Genomic DNA, 19425 nt, shown 5'->3' on the forward strand with positions numbered 1-19425 from the left:
TAATCGATACTAATTATAATCGCTGATCAAGGGAATCTTTGTTCCCCCTATCGATTGTATAAAATAAATAAATAAGTTTATTCGAGGCAAACCAGAAGTCACGTAAAAATCATCACTTTTATATCGGTTTTGTCTATTTCGAAGTCCTCTCTTCTTCTTTCTCAAATTTTTTTTACTAAAGGCACACGCGCTCAAGTACGATTGTTTATAACACATTAGTTCAGACTGGACTGCTTCTCAAGACTTTTTACACCCTTCTCTAGATTCTCTGGCGTTAATTCCAGACAAAAGTTGTCGTAGGCATACGCGTTCGCAATGATATTTGATTGCTTCTCCTCCGAGATCGACATGAATCGTTGAAGGGTGATGTTCTTTGATTGCGACCACATGTTGGAAGTCTTGCCAGTGTCTGGTTTTGTGCTGTCATTCTGTTTGTTGACAAACTTCATCTCGATATCGTCTAAACTACGTCCTCGAGTCTCCGGTAATATCGTCAGTGCGAAAATGGCTCCTAATAGACCGGCCACGGCGAATATCCACATCGTGAACTCCAGACCGACGACTATGTTCAGGTCCGGGTATGTCTTGATCGTGGCGAACGTCATTATCTGCACGATACTAGTCGTCAAGCCGCCCAAGCTTCCCCGGAACCTTAACGGATACAACTCCGAGGTCATCACCCAAGGTAACGTAAGGAAACCGATCATAGATGCGCCTACGTGAGTCCCGATGCACAATAGAGGTACCCACGATGGAAGGGCGAACCTAAAAAATAAAGAAAAGTATTGCCAGAGATCTCAAGAAAAAAAAAACGACCAAACTTTATTGGTGTTAAACTAATCAGCTTATTGTTAATCAAATGGACGAGAAAAGAAAACAAAAATCTCAGGAGTTGAATTTCTACTTAATTTTGAGTGAATATCTAATTTTCACTCAGGAGTGAAAATTAGAAAAACGCTAAAGTTAAGCAGGAATGAATAAAATAAAACGGAAGCAGAAATGAAGAGTAACGAATAACGGAAGTAAAAATAGAAATGAAGATTCAACGGAAAAGAGACAGTGAAAGTGCCGAAATCTCAAACCTGGAGGAAAGAGCGACTCCCATAGCCGCGACGGCCATGCCGAATCCACTGGCGAAAGCCAAGGTCTTTCTGCCGATATTGTTGGCTAGCCCGGCGCCGAGAATCGACGCGAATAACCTGATGACACCCACGCCGACGCTGGCCGCATATTCGTTGACATCTATGCCAATGTCTTTGAGCACATTCACGACGTAAAAGAGAATCACATAAATGCCCGACAGTTGTTGAAGAGCGAAAAAGACGAGGAGTATCAGGAATGGTTTCCATACATTGGGCATGTGCAGCGCCCGCAGGAGGCTTTTCTTCTCCTCCTTCCGCTTTAGATTCGCCTCGCAGAGCTCCTGGTATTCCTGATCGGTTTTTAATCCGGGACCACGTAGCCATAGAAGGGCCTTCTTGGCCTCGTCCGTTCGACCTCTCGCTGCCAACCAAACAGGAGTTTCCGGCAGCGTCCTGCGGAAGACACATCGTTCAGTGATACTCGGAATCGTGAATAATCTTAAAAATAGCTGAATGTCAATCTTTTACTAGAAATATTCGTAATATAGAAATCTCTAAGTTTTCTCTCTCTAAGTAAAGTTTTTTCTAAGTGACGCGTCGATTTGCAGAGGCAAATCAGCGTGGGAGAAATTTAATTACCGAGTTAACGCGAGCGACAAGATCGCGGGTCCGATGCTGATGACGGCTGCTCTTTGCCACGTGGTGATAGCACCCAGGGTGTACACCATCAGTACTCCCAACGAGACCAGAACGGGTCCGCAGCTTGCGAGCCAAGCTCTCTGATCCGGCGCTGCCGCCTGAAAGATAAAGTCAATATATAGATATACTGAACAAAGGCACATTGTTAATTTCTCTACGATTTATAGCAATTTCCGACGTAATTATATTTTTTATTTTAACAAAAAAGAGCAATATTTCATTATGCAACGATAGTCACAAATATTTCTCGCTCAATGTTTCAAGTATGCAAGCTACATTATGAACGAAAATGTCGTCATCTTTATAAATTCATGAATTTGACAGGTCACATTCTCTACCTTCCCCACGCTTGCATCCTCACATACCTCGCTGACATAAAGATAAAGCCCGTTGGCCATTCCTGTGCCGATGCCGCTGATGAATCTGCCGGCGTACAGCATCGGCACATTCTTCGATAGCGCGATCAGCAACCAGCCGGCGGCGTGCGGCAGCGTAGCTAGAGCAATCGCGGATCTACGGCCGAAGCATTCGGCGCAGAGTCCGGCGACCAGGGCGCCGAGGGGATTCGACACGACACCGAGGGAGGCGATCCAGGAGGCCTGCGACTGGTCAGCGAAGTCGGATTCGAAGAGCTTCGGTAAGAGGATCGCGCTGTATCCTTGGGACAGTCCTACGGAGATTTGACCGGTATGCGCCGCCAAGCCCGCGAGCACCTGCGAATGTTGAATAATCTAATAAAATGCTCACCGCGTGTGTTCGCGTCGTTCGGTCGGTGAAGGAAGACACAATAAAGCGGATTAATACGACCCAACACAATTTCTTTTCTTCTGTATCCTATGCACACTGTATATATAAGTTACTATATATATATACAGGATGTTCGGGATCTTTTGGAAACGAAAAAATTGTGAAGATTAATGAAATCAAACTGAGAAGTAAAGTCATGTACCATTTTGCAAAAATCGCAATAGTTATTAAGTTATTAACGATTGAAAATGATTACATCTAGAGGCCTTTTTAATTGATAACTTGTAAACGTACTTATTTTCGTACTTATTTTACAAAATGGCAAAGGACTTTCTTGTCCAGAATGACCTAATTTACAATTATATGACGGCTATTGTGTCTAGCAATAGATATGTCTATATTGAACTTTGAACCCTGAATCTCGAACCTGTCGCTAGACACAATAGCCGTCACATAATTGTAGATCAGGTCATTCTAAACAAAAAAGTCCTGCATCATTTTGCAAATAAGTATGCAAATTTTCAAGTTATGAATTAAAAGATCCCAAAAAGATCCAAAGATTCCGAAAGATCCCAGACACTCTATATATATATATATATATATATAATTTACAGTAACACACACACACACACACATATATGTATATATGTAACTAAAGTAAAGTTACTCCTATTATAAATTACTATGACTGAAAGTTACTGTAAATATAATGTAAACGCTACTACATGCGATATTTCTTATCGCGCGGACGAGACAATTACTATAACATTATATCCGAGTTGGAAAATTACTTATTCATGAAAGAAAACAGCGACGTTAAACAAGTCGCCATCGAAAGAAATGTAACTTGTCAGAAATTATACATTATCATGTATTAACTATACGGTACATTAGATCGTATCGTCTGTTGCTTTTTACGCGACGGCGCGGAAAATCGTGCGTCGAGTCGCCGGCGGTGCGAAAGTAGGCGAAAGGATCAACACGGAATGCCATTACGGTCGTGCGCGAACTTCAAAATCCTGCGGCAGCGCGCGCGGGCGAACGAAGGACGAGGATCGAGAAGAAGGCCGAGATCTACCTCCGCCTCCGCCGGTTTATCCATTTATTTATTTCATCGTCTCCCCTTCTTCGGCCTCGGTACGGCGAGGTCTGCTCGCTCGTTTCGGCGAACGACAATTGCGATAGTTGTCCCATGAACGTTTAGCCGATCGGAATGTCGCAGAGAGCAGCAAGAAACGAAGCGTCTCTCTCAAACCCCCTTCTCTCTCTCTCTCTCTCTCTCTCTCTCTCTCTCTCTCTCTCTCTCTCTCTCTCTTTGATTTTGTTCTCACTTTTTCATCGTCGCATATTTCTGTTGTATGTTATTATCTTATTACTCCGTTTCTCTCTCATGTTATTACACACGAGGAGCGACCTTCGACGTTCCGCGCGTTTTATTGTGTAATCCGGCGTCTTCTCGTGTCTTCGATCATCCGCACCGACGTTCATCGACATTTGATTGACGGAACTCGGGAATTTCAGCAAAAACGTCGCGTTCCGCCTACCCGATTCGATTAAACACTCGGACGGAATGTTTTTCTTCGCGTCATTGAAAATTTATCCTCTCTCGTATTGCTCGATTACCGAAGATTATTAGCCGCACGCACAGGATACACGTGGATGCCGCGATAGGAATGAGTAACGCAGTGCCCCGTGCCGGAATTAGTCACGGAACAATGCAGTCGCGCTTAAATCATAAGGTCGTTAATTGCGAGGAGCAGAAGTGCCGAGGCGGAATTAAATGCCTTACACCTTTCTTGTCGCCGGCCTGGAGGAGCTTCCACCAGAGCCTCACTTGGGTGATCATCGTGCAGCTCGGAACACACGGCCGGGCAACTGTAAAAACGAACAAGACAATCAGCGGCGGCGGCGAATGCGTAACGTTACATAAAAATTGCTCCGACGAATAACACAGGCTCGTTTTTTGAGTCAACGTTTATTCGCGAAGCCCTGATACATTCTTCAAAATTTATTGCAGTGAAATCTCGCTGAAAACAACATTTCATTCAAACTTGGGAACTTTCGATTCAAAATATTTATATAATTATTATATAAATATGATTTATATAATTATTTATTCAGTTCGCGTTACTTAGAAGGAATTATTTCATGTGAGATGGTGAAGCACATCGAATTTACTCTGCGAGTTCGACGACGATTCGGTGTGGAGAATTCACGCCGTACGTGAGTGAGAGAGGGCATTGAAATTCATATTATTATTCCGAATCACCGAATCGTCCAGAGTGGATCTGTTAATCATTTATCCAATTGCCGGTCCACCTTCCAATCTCACGGAAAGAAACGACGGGTTCGTTGCGCCGCTCGGAGGATCGCTTCCGGTGCGACGCGTTTTCTTGAATAACAACGCGACACGCGACGACGTCGATGACGACGACGAACAAGCGGCCGTGTTTGTCGAAAGAGAAAAAAAATTCCACGAACGATTTCGCGCTCGACGGAGATTTTGCTGAAAATACGCGTGCAGATAATCGCGCGATTCCGATGTGCGCGTCGAAAAGCGTTCATTTACCTCGACGCCTTGCGATTACGTCTTACGTAAGGATAATGATCTTCGCGGACGGAGGATCACGCGATGAAAACACGGAGATTCTTCACGGATTAATTAATTCTGTATCGTTACTGCGCTCGTGATACGTTTACACAATTAACTTGTCGGCGATCTTAATTCGCTCACCGCCAGAATTCACTCCTTTACCGAAATGAGAAAAAAACCACGGGAAAATAACGGCATCACTCTTCGCCCGGTTTTCGGTGAGACTTTACCGCGAAAGACTTACGCAAGGTTCGTGCGAGAAAAAGCATTAAAAGTAAATTTGGGATTACAAGGAAACATTCGACGTTCGTAATGCTTGACGAAACAAGGTGGCCGCTTTTCAAGTTTTCGTCACGAAAAGGCGATTCAAAATCGCGAATAACTTCGAGTCTGAAGTCGCGGAGAGTACTTATACTTAGAGTACTATAACTTTTTCCTTCGCCACGTGCGTCACCGCGCACACCTATTATCATTGGTAGTTTCATGCGCGACTCGACGATCAAATTGAATAATAGTCGCGCGCATTAAACGGTCGTTTGCAATGCTTTGCTATTCGAAATGTTTAAGGAACTACACAAGGCGGCTACACGTCTCGTGAGTCACGAGACCGCCGCTGCGGCGACTAATTATCAAGCTGCGGCCGCCTCTCTCGCGTTTCCTCTTTTTCTCTCTCTGTATATAATAGCTTTCACAATATTTCACGCGATTTAACCTATTAGCGCGGTGTGAAAATTAGAGTTCAATCGTATCTCGTCTCTACATCGCTCGCGCATTCATTCATTCATCACGACGCCTCATGTGATTTCACCACGCGCGTGTATCTCTCGCTTCGGCTCGCCTCGCATTTATTTGATAACATCGACGCCGATTAATAAACGACGTTATAAATCTGCCGGCAAATGTCAGCGTGTAGATTCTCATGCTGCTTATTGTATACGCTGCTCTACGCGAGGACGCGTCGACGCTGAGCCATGAGGTCGTTTTATTAAATTGATCGCGAGTGGATTAAGGGCCTTGAACGACTATCGCCCTTCGCGTTCGTTGTTTCTACGCTCGATCTGTCCGGCTGGCAGAAGTAACGAAAAAACTCGATGGAGGAAGAAAAAGTGAAAGGGGATATTTCGGTGGACATATTGAGAAAAATGATCTAGTAGTCACAGCGAAAATTATCTAGGTTCTCTGTACGAGGAATTAGCTAAAATGTCTAGCAAGCCCTACGATATTGCGTATGCTTTGCGCATTTGACCAATATAAATGACAGAGAGACAGAATTTATGACTGACTGTTTGTCAAATTTAGCAAGAAACTCTCTTTGTGGCACCCAGTCAGATTATTATTATTATTATTATTATTATTATTATTATTATTTTCATTTAACGCAGTGATTCAGATTTAGTCACGGGACCTAAATTCCCCTGCAGATATTGCTAGAATGTTGTTGTAAATTCTGTGTACCGCAGACAATTTTCTAGCGGATACAAAAATCAATGAAAAATTTTAACTGTTACGTTTAGAATTCTGGCTGGATCAGCGAAACATTTTTTTTAGTGCATGCATGAAAAAGAAGAACGTATCGAGATTCGAAAAGCGGGAGCAATTTTCTGAGAGGTCGCAATCCTGAAATCCGAACAATCCGACAATCTTCTGAGATTGAACTTTCCTAAAATAGCTGGAAGCTTGCAATTGTCCTGCGAATAATTTGGGAAATTATCTCCGTAACGAGAGAGATTACATGCGGATTTTGAGGTTATAATTTTTTATCCCGCCTTTCGAATTTGCAGATTTTCACTTCTGGGAACAGTGCATTAAGATCTCGCGAGCGGCGGCACTCCGGAGATCAGCTTCCACAAGACAGTTACGTAGACGAAATCGTATCGGGAAGCGCGCAATCGGGAAAGATCGCGAATTAAAAATCGCAAATTACATACCGCACGCATTCCGGCTTCCGCGCTCGCGCTGCCGCAGAATGCACATTGCATATCGCGAGCGTTGGCGTGCGCAATTACATGAATGGAGAATATTCGACTAGGAGGATATTAAATACAATACCCGTCGTCGTCGTCCTTCGGCGAGGCAGACGGATACACGATAACTTGGTTATCGAGCGCGAACACGAGCATGCATCGCGGGGATTCGTAATTTCCATCGCTTCGTGCCACACACACACACACACACACACACACACGGTGGCGCAGGTAAAAGAACGAAATGCGAAATTTCACGAGATAACTGATTTCATTCTTGATCCATTTTTATCCCGAACGCTCAAGTTTTTCAAGTTCTCCGATACTCAGTTTACAGATGTAACACGCCGAACTCGCTTCACGTGCGCTCCACACGATCTCACGAGAGACCGACGTTCGTCGTGACACGTTTCACTCTACATTATCGCACAAACAATTTTTTTTTATTGATAATATACGGGTCTGACCCCTAACCTAACCTTTGGTGTACAGTAATTGAGACAATAGTACAAACGAGTAAGAAGATTCTCATACAATAAAAAGGGGGAAAAAGGTAAAAGAAAGAAAAAAGAAGAAAGAGAGAAAGAAAGAAAAGGAAACAAATAAGAGAGAAAGAAAGGAGAAAAAAAGAATTCCCTTTATCTTCCTTTCCTCCTCCCTCTCCCCCCTCCTTTTTACATAAGCTATTACAGAGTTACAATTTACATATTGTTATGGCTCGGATTAATTTGGACCTAAAAGTACAAAGTGAATCATTAAAGATATCACAATCATTTAAGTAAGCGTTAGCCAAGCGACAGATCCGGGTAATACTGTGGAATTTACCGTGGAATTTATACGATGATGCTGAATATTAAATAAACTGCAAATACAAATTAAATGTGTCTCACATAGTTACATCAAGAGCGGAGAGAATACGAGATGCTCGTGGTGAATGATCTACTACCAGATGAACGCGATCGTGTTGATGAGCGCAAGTATCGCCGGGTAACGAGCGCTCAGTCGATCGACATCGCCGCGATGAATGCAGAAACACAATCACAATCTGCGACTATCGAAGCCGCGGGAAAATCGTTTATGCGCGCGAACCGCGCGACATTAATTGGAACTACACGTGTAGTCGTAGACGCCGGAGAGCGCGCGAATTTTCCGCAAGCGTAGACGCGAGAAATATGCGCTTCCACACTATACAATGCTATATTAATAATAGGCCGCGCGATTTGTTCGCAAGCCCCGGTTATTTTTAACCGACCGAACGCAACTCGGTATTGGCCAATACTATCGAGAGACTTCTCGAGCGACGCGCGAGTCACCGGTGTCGGGTGAGCGCGTTAACAACGCACACAACTTGCATAAATTCGTACGAGGAAAACGATAAAGGAGATACACGTGACAAAGAACGAAAGATCTGCGCGATCGGACGCGCGAAATCCGCCGATCGAACGCGCGCACGCGTTCAGTCGCGAATTTCTCGTTCGATTGGATTTTCAAGTCGAAATTAATCGCGCGTTTTAATTAAATTTACACGCGGAGAATTTGAAAGCTAAAATGATACAAAGAGCGAGGGTCGATTAACGTCATCACGTGGATCATTCACGCGTTCGATTCAATTTAATTGAAATACAATTTAATTGAAATAATTGAAATACGTAATTCGCGCGCGACGAAAAGCTTAATTAACTCAAACGCGAGAGAGAGAGAGAGAGAGAGAGAGAGAGAGGGAGAGAGAAGGAGAGAGAGAGAGAGGGGGAGAGAGAGAGAGAGAGAGAGAGAGAAGAAAAAAGAAAGAGATCTTGAGGTATACCTTGCAATTATCAGCTGGGCTCTCACTTGCCACACAGAGCACTCGGCAATGACAAGGATATTATATTCCTCTCTAATGTCTCAGACAATCGTCGAGCACTGTTTCTCGAGCATATCGGCGCTCGGGTGTCGGCGTAGACAGGCAAAGTACTCGCTTTCAAATCATCATCCCAAGGAGTCTCCGTGGTAGTAGCTCGTCGTGGGAATCGACATGGATCCGCTCGTTTTCTCGTCCACGGTAATCGCGATCGTTTTAACTACAGACGCGGGTCATAAATTAAGGAGACCGCGGCGACGAGGAGGAGGCACCACGCGACGATGACAATTGCAGGTCGTGCCGATACGTAACCGTTCGCGACGACGGCGGGCCGCGAAGATACGAAGAAGAAGAGGGACACTGGAAGTCTAAACGTCTCCGCGGCGAAAAATATCACAGGCGAATATCTGAGGCGGTCGTGAAGGAGAAGCTGTGATTTTCGTCGAATGATGATTTCCGTCGCACGACGATTTTCCCAAGTTGCCTCGAGATTTTTCGCGACGGAGCGATCGAGCGATTCTCCTCCTCGCGGATCGAGCGATCACGCACGCGCGATCACCTCGTGCGCGCGTACAGGTGTGCTCTCTCTCTCTCTCTCTCTCTCTCTCTCTCTCTCTCTCTCTCTCTCTCTCTCTCTCTCTCTCTCTCTCTCTCTCTCTCTCTCTCTCTCTCTCTCTCTCTCTCTCTCTCTCTCTCTGTTTATCTGCCTATTTGTCTATCTATTTGTCTCGGTCTCTCTTTCTCTCTCTCTCTCTCTCTCTCTCTCTCTCTCTCTCTCTCTCTCTCTCTCTCTCGCGACAGGAGGCTCGCGTTCGCACACGACGACAGATCGAGAAGCCACCGGCGCGGCTTTTTTCACACTCGACACTGAGACGATTTTCGTCCGCGCCTTCGCATTTATAGCTGCGCGGTCGCAAAGCCAAGCGGATCTCCCGCGAAACGGCGCACCTCCCTCGTGAGGCGCCCTTCCAGGATCGCTCCGAGGCCTCCAGGTCTATTGCGTGCGAGGTGCGGGAAGCGGGAACAGCAGGATGAGGATTCTCGGATTTGGACTCCGTTTGATGTGCCGATCAGCTGACAATTGCAACGTCACGTCGTGTTCTAACGCATGACACTGTACGCGGAGACTGTCCAGTGGTGCGATTCTGTAACTCGTTATTGGAGTTAACGACACTTTCGTTATCGTTGCGCAGCTTTTGTATATCGTAGAAAAGCTGCGCAACAATAACGAAACTGTCGTTAAGTCCAATAACGAGTTACAGAATCGCGGTACAGCGCGCTTATCCCGTAATTTTTCACGTCGATACGTCACGTTATTGTTCAGAATTATTGCGTAGCTATTACGCAGGGTGTTATACGCAGGGTATTGTGTTGTGCAATGACGCACGACGCGTGCGTTGGAAAATTGCAAAATAGGCAAAATAGGTGGAAATAGGATAGAAGCAATTCATAACGCCGTTGTCGTTGCAAGTTATGTTTCTTCAGCGGTAAGCGAATATATGTATACGAGTCTCGTTATTTCGCGGACCTGGAGTACGCGCGAGAGGAAGTAGTCTCCGGAACTCGAAGAAAGGGGAATTACAAGGACTCGTTATTCCCCGACTTAGGACAACGGTAACATTCTCTCTTGGGCGTCCCTCGGAGCGGCACCTTCAGCGACACTGCGCGCGGTCGTCGTCGCGACGAGCGAATTATCTGCGAATCGCGCGCGACAATTGTAGCGGAATTCACGAGTCGCGCGCAAACATCTGAGAGATAAACTAATATCGTGCCGCAAGCGGCACGGCGGAACTGTGCGTTAACTTTAGATTTGAATCGCATCGGGACTGTGATCGTGTTTCTCTCGCCCCTTTCCGTTCTATGAGGCACACATGAGGCATTCGTGTTGCTAGATTAGACGTCGGCACTACAGAGGCGCTAACGAATACGGATCATAAATTGTATTAAATTCGGCTGCACCGCGAGAGAGCTCTTCGCTCATCGCGAGAAACGGATAACAATGAGCGGGAGCGTCATCGGGTTGACACTCGCGGATGACTCAGCGTGGTGAGAGAGTACCGAGCGTGTGTGTGTGTGCGCGTAACGCCACAGCCACGGGGGGCTGAAAAATTGCTTAAACAGAAATAAAATGTGCAGTTTCATCTTGTAGTTTGCGGTTTTGCGAGATTACGATCCGCGCGCGCGCGCGAGGAGACTCTCCGGGCTCATCTCACCGCGAGGACATCTGAAAATCGGTTTTCCCGCCGCTTACAGGCACTTTTTTCCGCACCGTCATGGCCGTATCCTATTGTCGATGAGCGATAAGCTAATTCTGGTCTCACTTTGGTAATAAACAAAGCTCCGTGCGTGCCCACGCATTGTTAATGCATTATTCCGGGAAGCACACGAGTTTCGAGTGACACGACAAATAAGTGAGTAAACAAGCTCTCTCGGCGCTCTCTCGTCGTTACCGCGTATAGATAGAACTGAAAAATCACGATAACACACGTCGAAATGACATTAAAAGTGGTGGGGAAATATAACGATCGAGTGGTACGTACATTGGAAAGCAAAACGGTTTCGACCTTCGTTTTCTTTTACAAACGTCAGTGATTCGTCTAGTTGTAAAATTGGAGAATCACTTGCGCAAGAGAGAGAAAGAGAGACCCACGATCTTTTGGTTTGCGCAGTTTGATTAAGCAGTGATTCTTAAATTCAAACTCACAACACGGACTACCAATATCAGTAGAAAAGAAAAAAAAACTGTCGAAACTGTTTTGCTTTCCAGCGTGTACATACACACACACACACACCGGCAGATCTCGCGAAAAGCAAGAGAGAGCTACAGAGGGAAGATTAAAGATTGAGAAATGAAAATCTGCCGGCTCGCGAGGCGGCGACGAGACCTCGTTCCCGGACCTACGTTCGTCGATGGTTTATTTTTCCTCTCCTTTTTTTTCTTTTTTATTTTAATATCAGCTAATAATGAAAACGAACGGACAAGCGAACGACACGCGCGCCATATATTTTCCCTCAGAATATTTTTCCTGGTGCGTGGGACCGTCGCGAGGTCTCGTCTTCGCGAGCGCGGGCGACGACGGAACTTCGGTAACAATAATATAAACGACGATGCATTTTATAAGGATGATATCACTGTGAGTAATCGCCGGCGAAATGTGTAACGACACTCATGTCGCAGGGACGGAGGCGAAGGAAAGGGGCGGAAGAGCCGCGGCTTGATGAATAAACCAAGGGGAGAAAAAGAAGAAGACGTCGGCTTCTCGTTGTTCGCGATGCGTGAATAATAAAACAAGCGAATAAAGAACGTCCTCGAGTGAGCCAGCAGATACAAATAGCTAGATATTAATATCGCTGTGTGTGTGTACTGTTTTCTGACTAACTGGTTAAAACTAGTCTAGTACTCTTTTGCGCGGGTACTTAATATCAAATATTAATATTTGATCAAATCCACGCAAGATCTCGATGATTTGAATTTCGGCTTTTCGGGAGATTGACCGAGTTTCGAATTTCGAGATTTGAATTTTTCGAGACCGGATGCGGAAAATTTCTCCGTCCACCGCGACCTCCCCTCCTCAATGTCCTTTTTTATAATTTATCCAATTAACCGCGATACTTAACCCGCCGGATCATCGCGATAACACGTCGCCCTTATCAGCACATATGTAGCGCGAGGGAGCGATCGCGTTGATAATAGCGGCTTGACAAGCGCGGCCCCCGGCAGTGTCGACTCGCAGGTCCTTTTTTTCCCAACGTTCCTCGTTATCTTTACAATCGCGATCGGCGCGGTGAGGTAGGCTGTCGGCGATTACGATATCGGCTGATTGTATCGGCGCGAGTTTCAAGCGACGAGTTTTATATCCATTCGCGACGGGAGGCATGGCCTCCTTAGCGATTGCAAAGTCCTACGCGCGCGATAAAAAGTCAACGGTAATGACAATAGGAGCAACCACGATTACCGGTGCGCTCTCGCTCCGCGCGTAGCCTGACCCGCGATAACGCGAATGTCCGCGAAAAACCGGCCGCGTCTTCGATTTCGTCGCCCGACGCGCTCACCGATATCGCTTTTCTTTAGTAAGCGATTTTTTTTTACGAGACGAGATTGCGCGCTTTCGATGTTTCGGGGAAATTCTGTATACACTCGGAGAAATTATTCAGAAGGTCTTTGCTCTAGCGCAGTGATTCTCAACCGGTGTGTGCCGTGAGAGGATCTAAGATGTGCCGCGAAAATCTTTAGGAATCTTAATTGTTATCTTTTTATTACAAATTATAATAAATTGTTTTGCTTTATTTTTTATGGCCGTGATGGCGCGTTTTGTTTGTGTTAATAAATAAATCAAAAAGGATACAGTCTGTAAAATAAGAGCGTGTACGGGTTAATGTGTAAGAAAAATTTATTTTTAATGATTTTTAAGTACATGGATTTGTTGTACTCCATGAGAAGAAAAATGAGTTATTAAGTCCAGTCACCATCGGCATTGATAATTGCCTGACATCTCCGAGGCATACTTTCCACTAAGTTGACTGCGTATTCGTTCGGTAAAGACCTCCAAATGAGACGAATTTGTCGTGTCAGCTGCTTCAAAGTGCACACTCTTTTTCCTCGAAGCTTGTGCTTGAGATATGCCCACACATTTTCAATGGGATTTGCATCTGGCGACTGCGATGGCCAATCAAGTGTGACGATGCCAGACTGCTCTTTCCACTCGGTGCAAAGCTTGCTCCGGTGTTTTGGGTCGTTGTCTTCCTGTAAGATCCAGTCCTCGTTTCTTTTTTTTTATGAAGCATCGTTCAGCAGTCGGCAACAAACACTTCTTATAAATTTTAAGCATTAAGGTCGGGTTCCGCTTAAACAAATTCACAATTTTTTTTTCCATATTCCATATATATATACTTTGCCTATCGAGCCGCGTTCTAGCAAGTCACCGACATTTTGGATCTTCTTATATTACTGAACCCAGCGACGAACGATTTTGACTTTCCCATGTATTTAGCAGCCACTGCGTATGACATTTTTGGTCCTTTGGGGTGGGAACAAAGGAACACAACCTCGTCGCGATGCATATGCGGCATTCATGATGGTTAACGTGTTTCGACGCCAACTGAATCTTTTGTGACAAAGCATTTACGACAAATTTCATCTATAGGCTCACAGAAAAACTAGGACGATATTTGAAGCCAACTGCCATTTATGCCGTGCACGCTCTTACTTTATAGACTGTATATTCTTTTTTATACTCTTTCTTTGGTCATCATAATTTAAGTGTGCCGCGGAAGTTTAACTATACACATTCAAGTGTGCCGTGAGATGAAAAAGGTTGGTAAACACTCTAGCAAAAACTTGTGAAAAATGGAGCGAATGGTTTTCTGACTCGAGAGCATTCGAATTTGCTTTTCACAAGTTCAAAAGTTCACGAGTTTAAAAGATAAGGTGATATAAATGCAATCGCACGCATCTCAGGGAAGTTGTATATTTCGTCAAGGTAATTCAGATTTCGGACTTACGAATTTTCGGAAAAGTATCGCGCTTTTCGCGAATTTCCATATGTTTATCCTGTAGAGATGTGCGAATCAAGAATTTTTATGTCGAATCGAATCGAATCGAATCATTAAAAAATTTAACATGACTATTTAAACTAGTTAAACATGCAGATAATGATGGGAGATTTTAATATGAAAGGAAATATTGAAATATTGTAATGTCATCTTAAAGTAAACTATATATTTCAATATTTAAAGTAATTTATAATTAAGTTTTAAATTATATAAGTTAAGTTAATTATAAGTTAAGGGTTCAAACAGGCCCAGGTGGCCCGTTTTATAGCTGATGCGCGCAAACGCCAATGTATTTAATTCATATTCGAATCTTTGCGATTCGAAATTTTCGAATTATTCGGATTCGAATCATAGGGATTCAGATTCGAATCGAATCGAATCAAATTACATTAGATTCGATTCGAATTCGAACAGTTCGCACATCCCTATTATCTTGTTTTACGTACGAGATGGTACGTGTTAAATTTTCACCGATGGTCAGACGCGGACGCGCGCCGCGATCGATAAGAAGAATTTCAGTGGGCGTGCATGTTGTGAGATAATGATGAAAGAAGTGGCGAGTCCGCTCGATCTTTTTGCGCAGATCTTTTTCCTTGATGCGCCTTTCCGCGGCTCCTTTCCAGCCCCTTTCGACCGCCGGTCGCCGATCGTAATGACCGACGCGGCCTTCGAAATCAATTTCCGATCCAAGGATTCGATCTCGCGACTGACCTGAAAATCCCACTTGCGTCGTGCCGCAGGAGCCGCGCGTTAGCACGTGGAAATAGACGCGAAGCGAAAATTACAAAACACACTCCGCGTCACTCTCGCGGCACACATGTCCCTCACGGTTTCGTTTCATTGCCAACGACACCACGCGCGCTAAATACGCCGTCCTGTTCGTTCATCAGTCGAGTTTGCGTGAAACAGAAAATTTGCCGCACGATGTATGATTAAACCGCGACACGCACCACCAAAGTCCACCAAAGTCGATGATAAAGTTTGCATCTGTAATGCCCAGTTTACATAAATCGCAAGTCGCAAAACGCAAATCACACACACGCAGAACATTGACCAAAACACGAAAAAAAATTCAACTACGAGTCTTACTTGTGTCTCCTATGTCTGGCCGGCAACACGTACGAGTCTTGTACTCGTGCTTCTTATATTTGGTCCGATATAAGTATCACGAGCCTGGCTCGTGTTTTTATGTTTACCCCGCAAAGCGTATATCTCGCACGATATTATAGGACAAGGGGTTAACGCTATTAGCGAGCTACTAGCCGAAGTTTCCGCCGTTGCACGCATCAACGGGCAAAATTTATTTATCTCCTAGTATGAGATACGCGCGTGGATTCGCGTGCGGATTTGGGAGAGAGGAACGAAGAAAAGAGGCGTCGAGAGATCGGTATGCGCCATGCACCGGAGATAGAAACAATAATACGTCCTTGATTCTTTAAATAGTAATGCTCAAATTCTGATTGCATCCGAAAGAAAAAAAAAAAGGAACAAGGAATAGATGCGTCTCTCTTTTTCTCCCTCCTCTCTCTCTCTCTCTCTCTCTCTCTTTCTCTATTATTTCGCAAATTTCTGTCGTACATTCTATTCTATTAGCGTTCTGCGCTGTTATCAACAATTTACGGAATTTACGATCTGCCTACATGCGACCCGAATCCACGAGAGACTTTTCGGCGTATGCCAAAATCGGAGAAAAGAAATTCGAAACGCTCAAACGACTCGGTTCGGACAAGGACGAAGGATACTTCAGCGAGAAGACACGATCGCGAGCAAGGCGATAGTTTCCAGCTGCGACCTATTTTTTGTCCACGCACTTGTTTTCTTCTCGGCAAGCGCGATGTGCTCGCGCTTCGATAATCGCGCGGCGATTAAACAATTCGACACGACAATCGACTCGTGATTAGAACGCTCTCGCGCCTTACTCGTCTCTTTTTCTTTCTCTCTCGCTCGGTTATCGAATACCGAGTTATCAAGTGAAATCCGTGACGATATTACGTGGGTAATTGGGTGGGTGGATCACTCTAATTCACGTCGATATCTGATAGCGTCGAGAATTTATGGACCTTCTAGTTCGAGCTCGCTCGTTTGTGTGTAACATAAAGATCGATACGTCGGATAAATTCTCACCTGTCTGCCGCTTACGGTGTGATCGACGATTTAATTTGCATACGTTGAAACAATTTGTCGCAGGCGCGAGGTGTAAGCGTTGTATCGCTCGCACGTCGCTCGCTGATCGACGTTCGTTTGAGAAGCGACGTGAATGTCCCGCTGAGAAAAACAGAGAAAGTAGATCAAATGTAACGAAGGTAAGTAAAGAGTGCAAGCTGCTTACGCGGCGCTACTTTCGGAGAAAATCTGATCAATTTCTCCTTGGCGGGAATGTCGAGGGTGGTTCATTATTTATGCGCGGCTCTTCAATTTCCCACGCGACCTTTCGATTCGACGCGCCGCGATACAATCGGTAGTACGATTTTTTAGCGTTCAACTGATTCCCTCGACGGACGAGCCCGAGAGAGAAGCAAAATCCTTCTACATCGCGCGATCGGGATCGTTAGAAAGGATCTGTGCCGCAGCCTCCGAGCGAATCAATGTTCCGCTCGAAGGTCTCGCCGTTGATCGGCGATGATGCAGGTGAACGAATGAAAGTAAGTCCGCCGAGCAGGAAACACATCCAAGGACCTGCTCGATTCAGGAAGCGACTACTGTCTCCGTGACAAATGGCTTTCATGCAAATGCGAAAGCCGCAGCGCGCTCGCGGCACTTCCGCGGCGCGTTTCCGCGGCGAGTACAACGTCCTCGGATCGCCGGGCCTTCCTGCACCGTCGGCCGAAAACACATTTTGGGTGCTTCAAGGTGCTTCAGGAGGAAAAGAAGTCCACCCGCGTACGAATCGTATACACGTCTCTCGGGAACGTCAATCGCGATTGACGCGGCGCGGTCAATTATTATGCGACGCAGAGCAATCCGAGGCCGTCCTGTTTAATTCCGATCAAGATTCCGCGAATCTACCTCTTCGTATCTCTACGAGCGTGTTTTCACGCTCTTTCGTCGTCGTTCTCACTCGCGCTTCATCTTTAGCGCAAACCTCCCCCTCTCTTGTGACTGCTTCTATTATTAATAACGACACTATCTCGTTCTCTAATAATTAAACGCAGCATCCGACGATCATTCCAGGTGCTGTTTGCACCTTCAATTTCGCGATAAGCGCGATCGCCGACGTTATGAAGCGCGACAAGGAAAGTAAATAAAGATTCGAGGAATTAAAGAAGTATGAGCAGGAAAGCAGCAGTAAGTAAAGCGATTCAGGAGAAGGAAGGCTCTCTTCCGATAAATCATCACGGAAATTAAGTAGAGTTCTTACTGAAAACTAGAGATCACGGCTGGAGATCGACTCACCGATAATTAATCAAAGTAGAACAGGGAAAACTCGACAGAGTGCAGGAAATTAGTGAGACAATGCAATCGCGTCGCGAGTCACTTGACATAATTTTTGCGTTACGACGGCGGCGGCGGTCGGCAAGAGCAAAGTGCACAATTTTGAGTTTCTGGCGCTGATACATCGTGCCGCGAACCACGAAACACGAACGTAAAAATCTCATCGTCGTGATTCATAATTGATAGCCCAGAAAGAAATTGTCCAACATTTTCCCTGATGCAACATAGATCGTGATCGGAACGGCCAAACTTTAAGAAATCTCACTTTTGCGCCAAAGTCGAATCAAATAGAATAAAGAGCGAAAAAGGAAATATTCGGAGCGCTTTGAGTATTTACGCATTTTAAATTATAGATCCCAATCAAGTCCCACGAATTGTGTGCGATAACACCGTAGACTCAAGTGTGTCATTTTTGTATGCACAAGAGTGCAATTTGGACGTGATTAGAAACGGCGATAAAAATCTGTAAAAAGAGCTTCAGTCGGAATAAAATATTAGAATTTAGAGTGAAACTCACGACGCACTGTGGGATGTTTGGCTTGAAGAGCTGGCCAAAAGTCAATTTTCTTAAAATCATTCTCTGCATGAGTGACTGTCTTAGACAGTTGAATATCTGTGGAATAACGGGCCGCTATGCTTTTGTTCGTCCACGATAACATGAAGTGATTTGGTTAGTCGGAATTCAAACGTTATTTGTATCGCACGCATCAATTCCCAGCGCTTTATAACATACGATCTTCAATCAGAATATGAAGGTTCTTCACTAGAAGTGGCGGCGCGAAATTTTCCGTTACGGATTATTTCGAAAAAGGTATGAAGAAACGTTTTAGACTGTATTTATTACAATTGAATTGTTATTCACGTAGATATACGATTTTGAAAATAGCATTCAATAATGTATCTTTTTGCGTTCTCGATGTCAAACTCGAAGGATTTAGTTATACTTCAGGGTCTATCTCTGTTACATTTCTGGGATGAGAGAGTAATCTTTCCGGATAAAATATCAGAAAGAATTAGCTGCGGAAAACCGCGGTTATAGTTTTAGTAATTACTTTTGTTTCCCTAAACGTAAATTAGGTTTTGTCCAAAGGTTTATTTAGACATAAAATTTCCTTTCGTTTCTTTTTGTTTTTTTGTTTCCTTTTGTAATATGGACATAATCAACAGACTTCTACTAAGTTTTGATCCTAAGTTTGCTAACAAATATGAGACCCGTACCAAGAAAGAAATCTAAAGAATTTTTAAAGGAAACATTGGATATCACTGACCCCACATCCAGAAGAGGAGATATTTCAATAGATGAAAATGATGTTGATTCTGAGGATGAAATACGCTCATTGGATGAAGAAATTTGGAGTTTGTCCAGTTGAATACTTATTGATGTGCAATATTATGCTTTCTTAATTATTAAAATATTTTTACATATATATTTGCACTTTATTTCATGAAAAACTTATACGAAATCTTTTTGATGATCATATATATATATATATATATAATTAGTAGCACGTTTTA

At 44.4% G+C, this 19425-nt stretch overlaps 1 protein-coding gene across 6 annotated transcripts in view; it reads right to left on the reverse strand.

Moving 5' to 3' along the window:
* Positions 1 to 54: 54 nt before the first annotated feature.
* The window catches only part of LOC105185398 (facilitated trehalose transporter Tret1), a 36479-nt gene continuing 17108 nt past the window's right edge, over positions 55 to 19425 (reverse strand). The window contains exons 2-7 of one of the 6 annotated variants that reach the window (XM_011144867.3): positions 16603 to 16743; positions 4318 to 4403; positions 2147 to 2494; positions 1722 to 1879; positions 1083 to 1535; positions 55 to 765 (exon numbers count right to left, since the gene is read on the reverse strand). In XM_011144867.3, the coding sequence (XP_011143169.2) occupies positions 216 to 765; positions 1083 to 1535; positions 1722 to 1879; positions 2147 to 2494; positions 4318 to 4403; positions 16603 to 16743 (1736 nt within the window). In that variant the 3' untranslated portion in view covers positions 55 to 215. Of the gene's footprint in view, positions 766 to 1082; positions 1536 to 1721; positions 1880 to 2146; positions 2495 to 4317; positions 4404 to 7975; positions 8541 to 8889; positions 9530 to 15567; positions 15921 to 16602; positions 16744 to 19425 lie in introns of those variants that run through there. The other 5 variants (XM_011144866.3, XM_025296822.1, XM_025296824.1 and 2 more) reach the window with 5 other exon arrangements.

This window comes from Harpegnathos saltator, unplaced genomic scaffold (assembly GCF_003227715.2).
Source record: "Harpegnathos saltator strain DR-91 unplaced genomic scaffold, Hsal_v8.6 scaffold16, whole genome shotgun sequence".
In the NCBI taxonomy this organism is placed as follows: domain Eukaryota; kingdom Metazoa; phylum Arthropoda; class Insecta; order Hymenoptera; family Formicidae; genus Harpegnathos; species Harpegnathos saltator.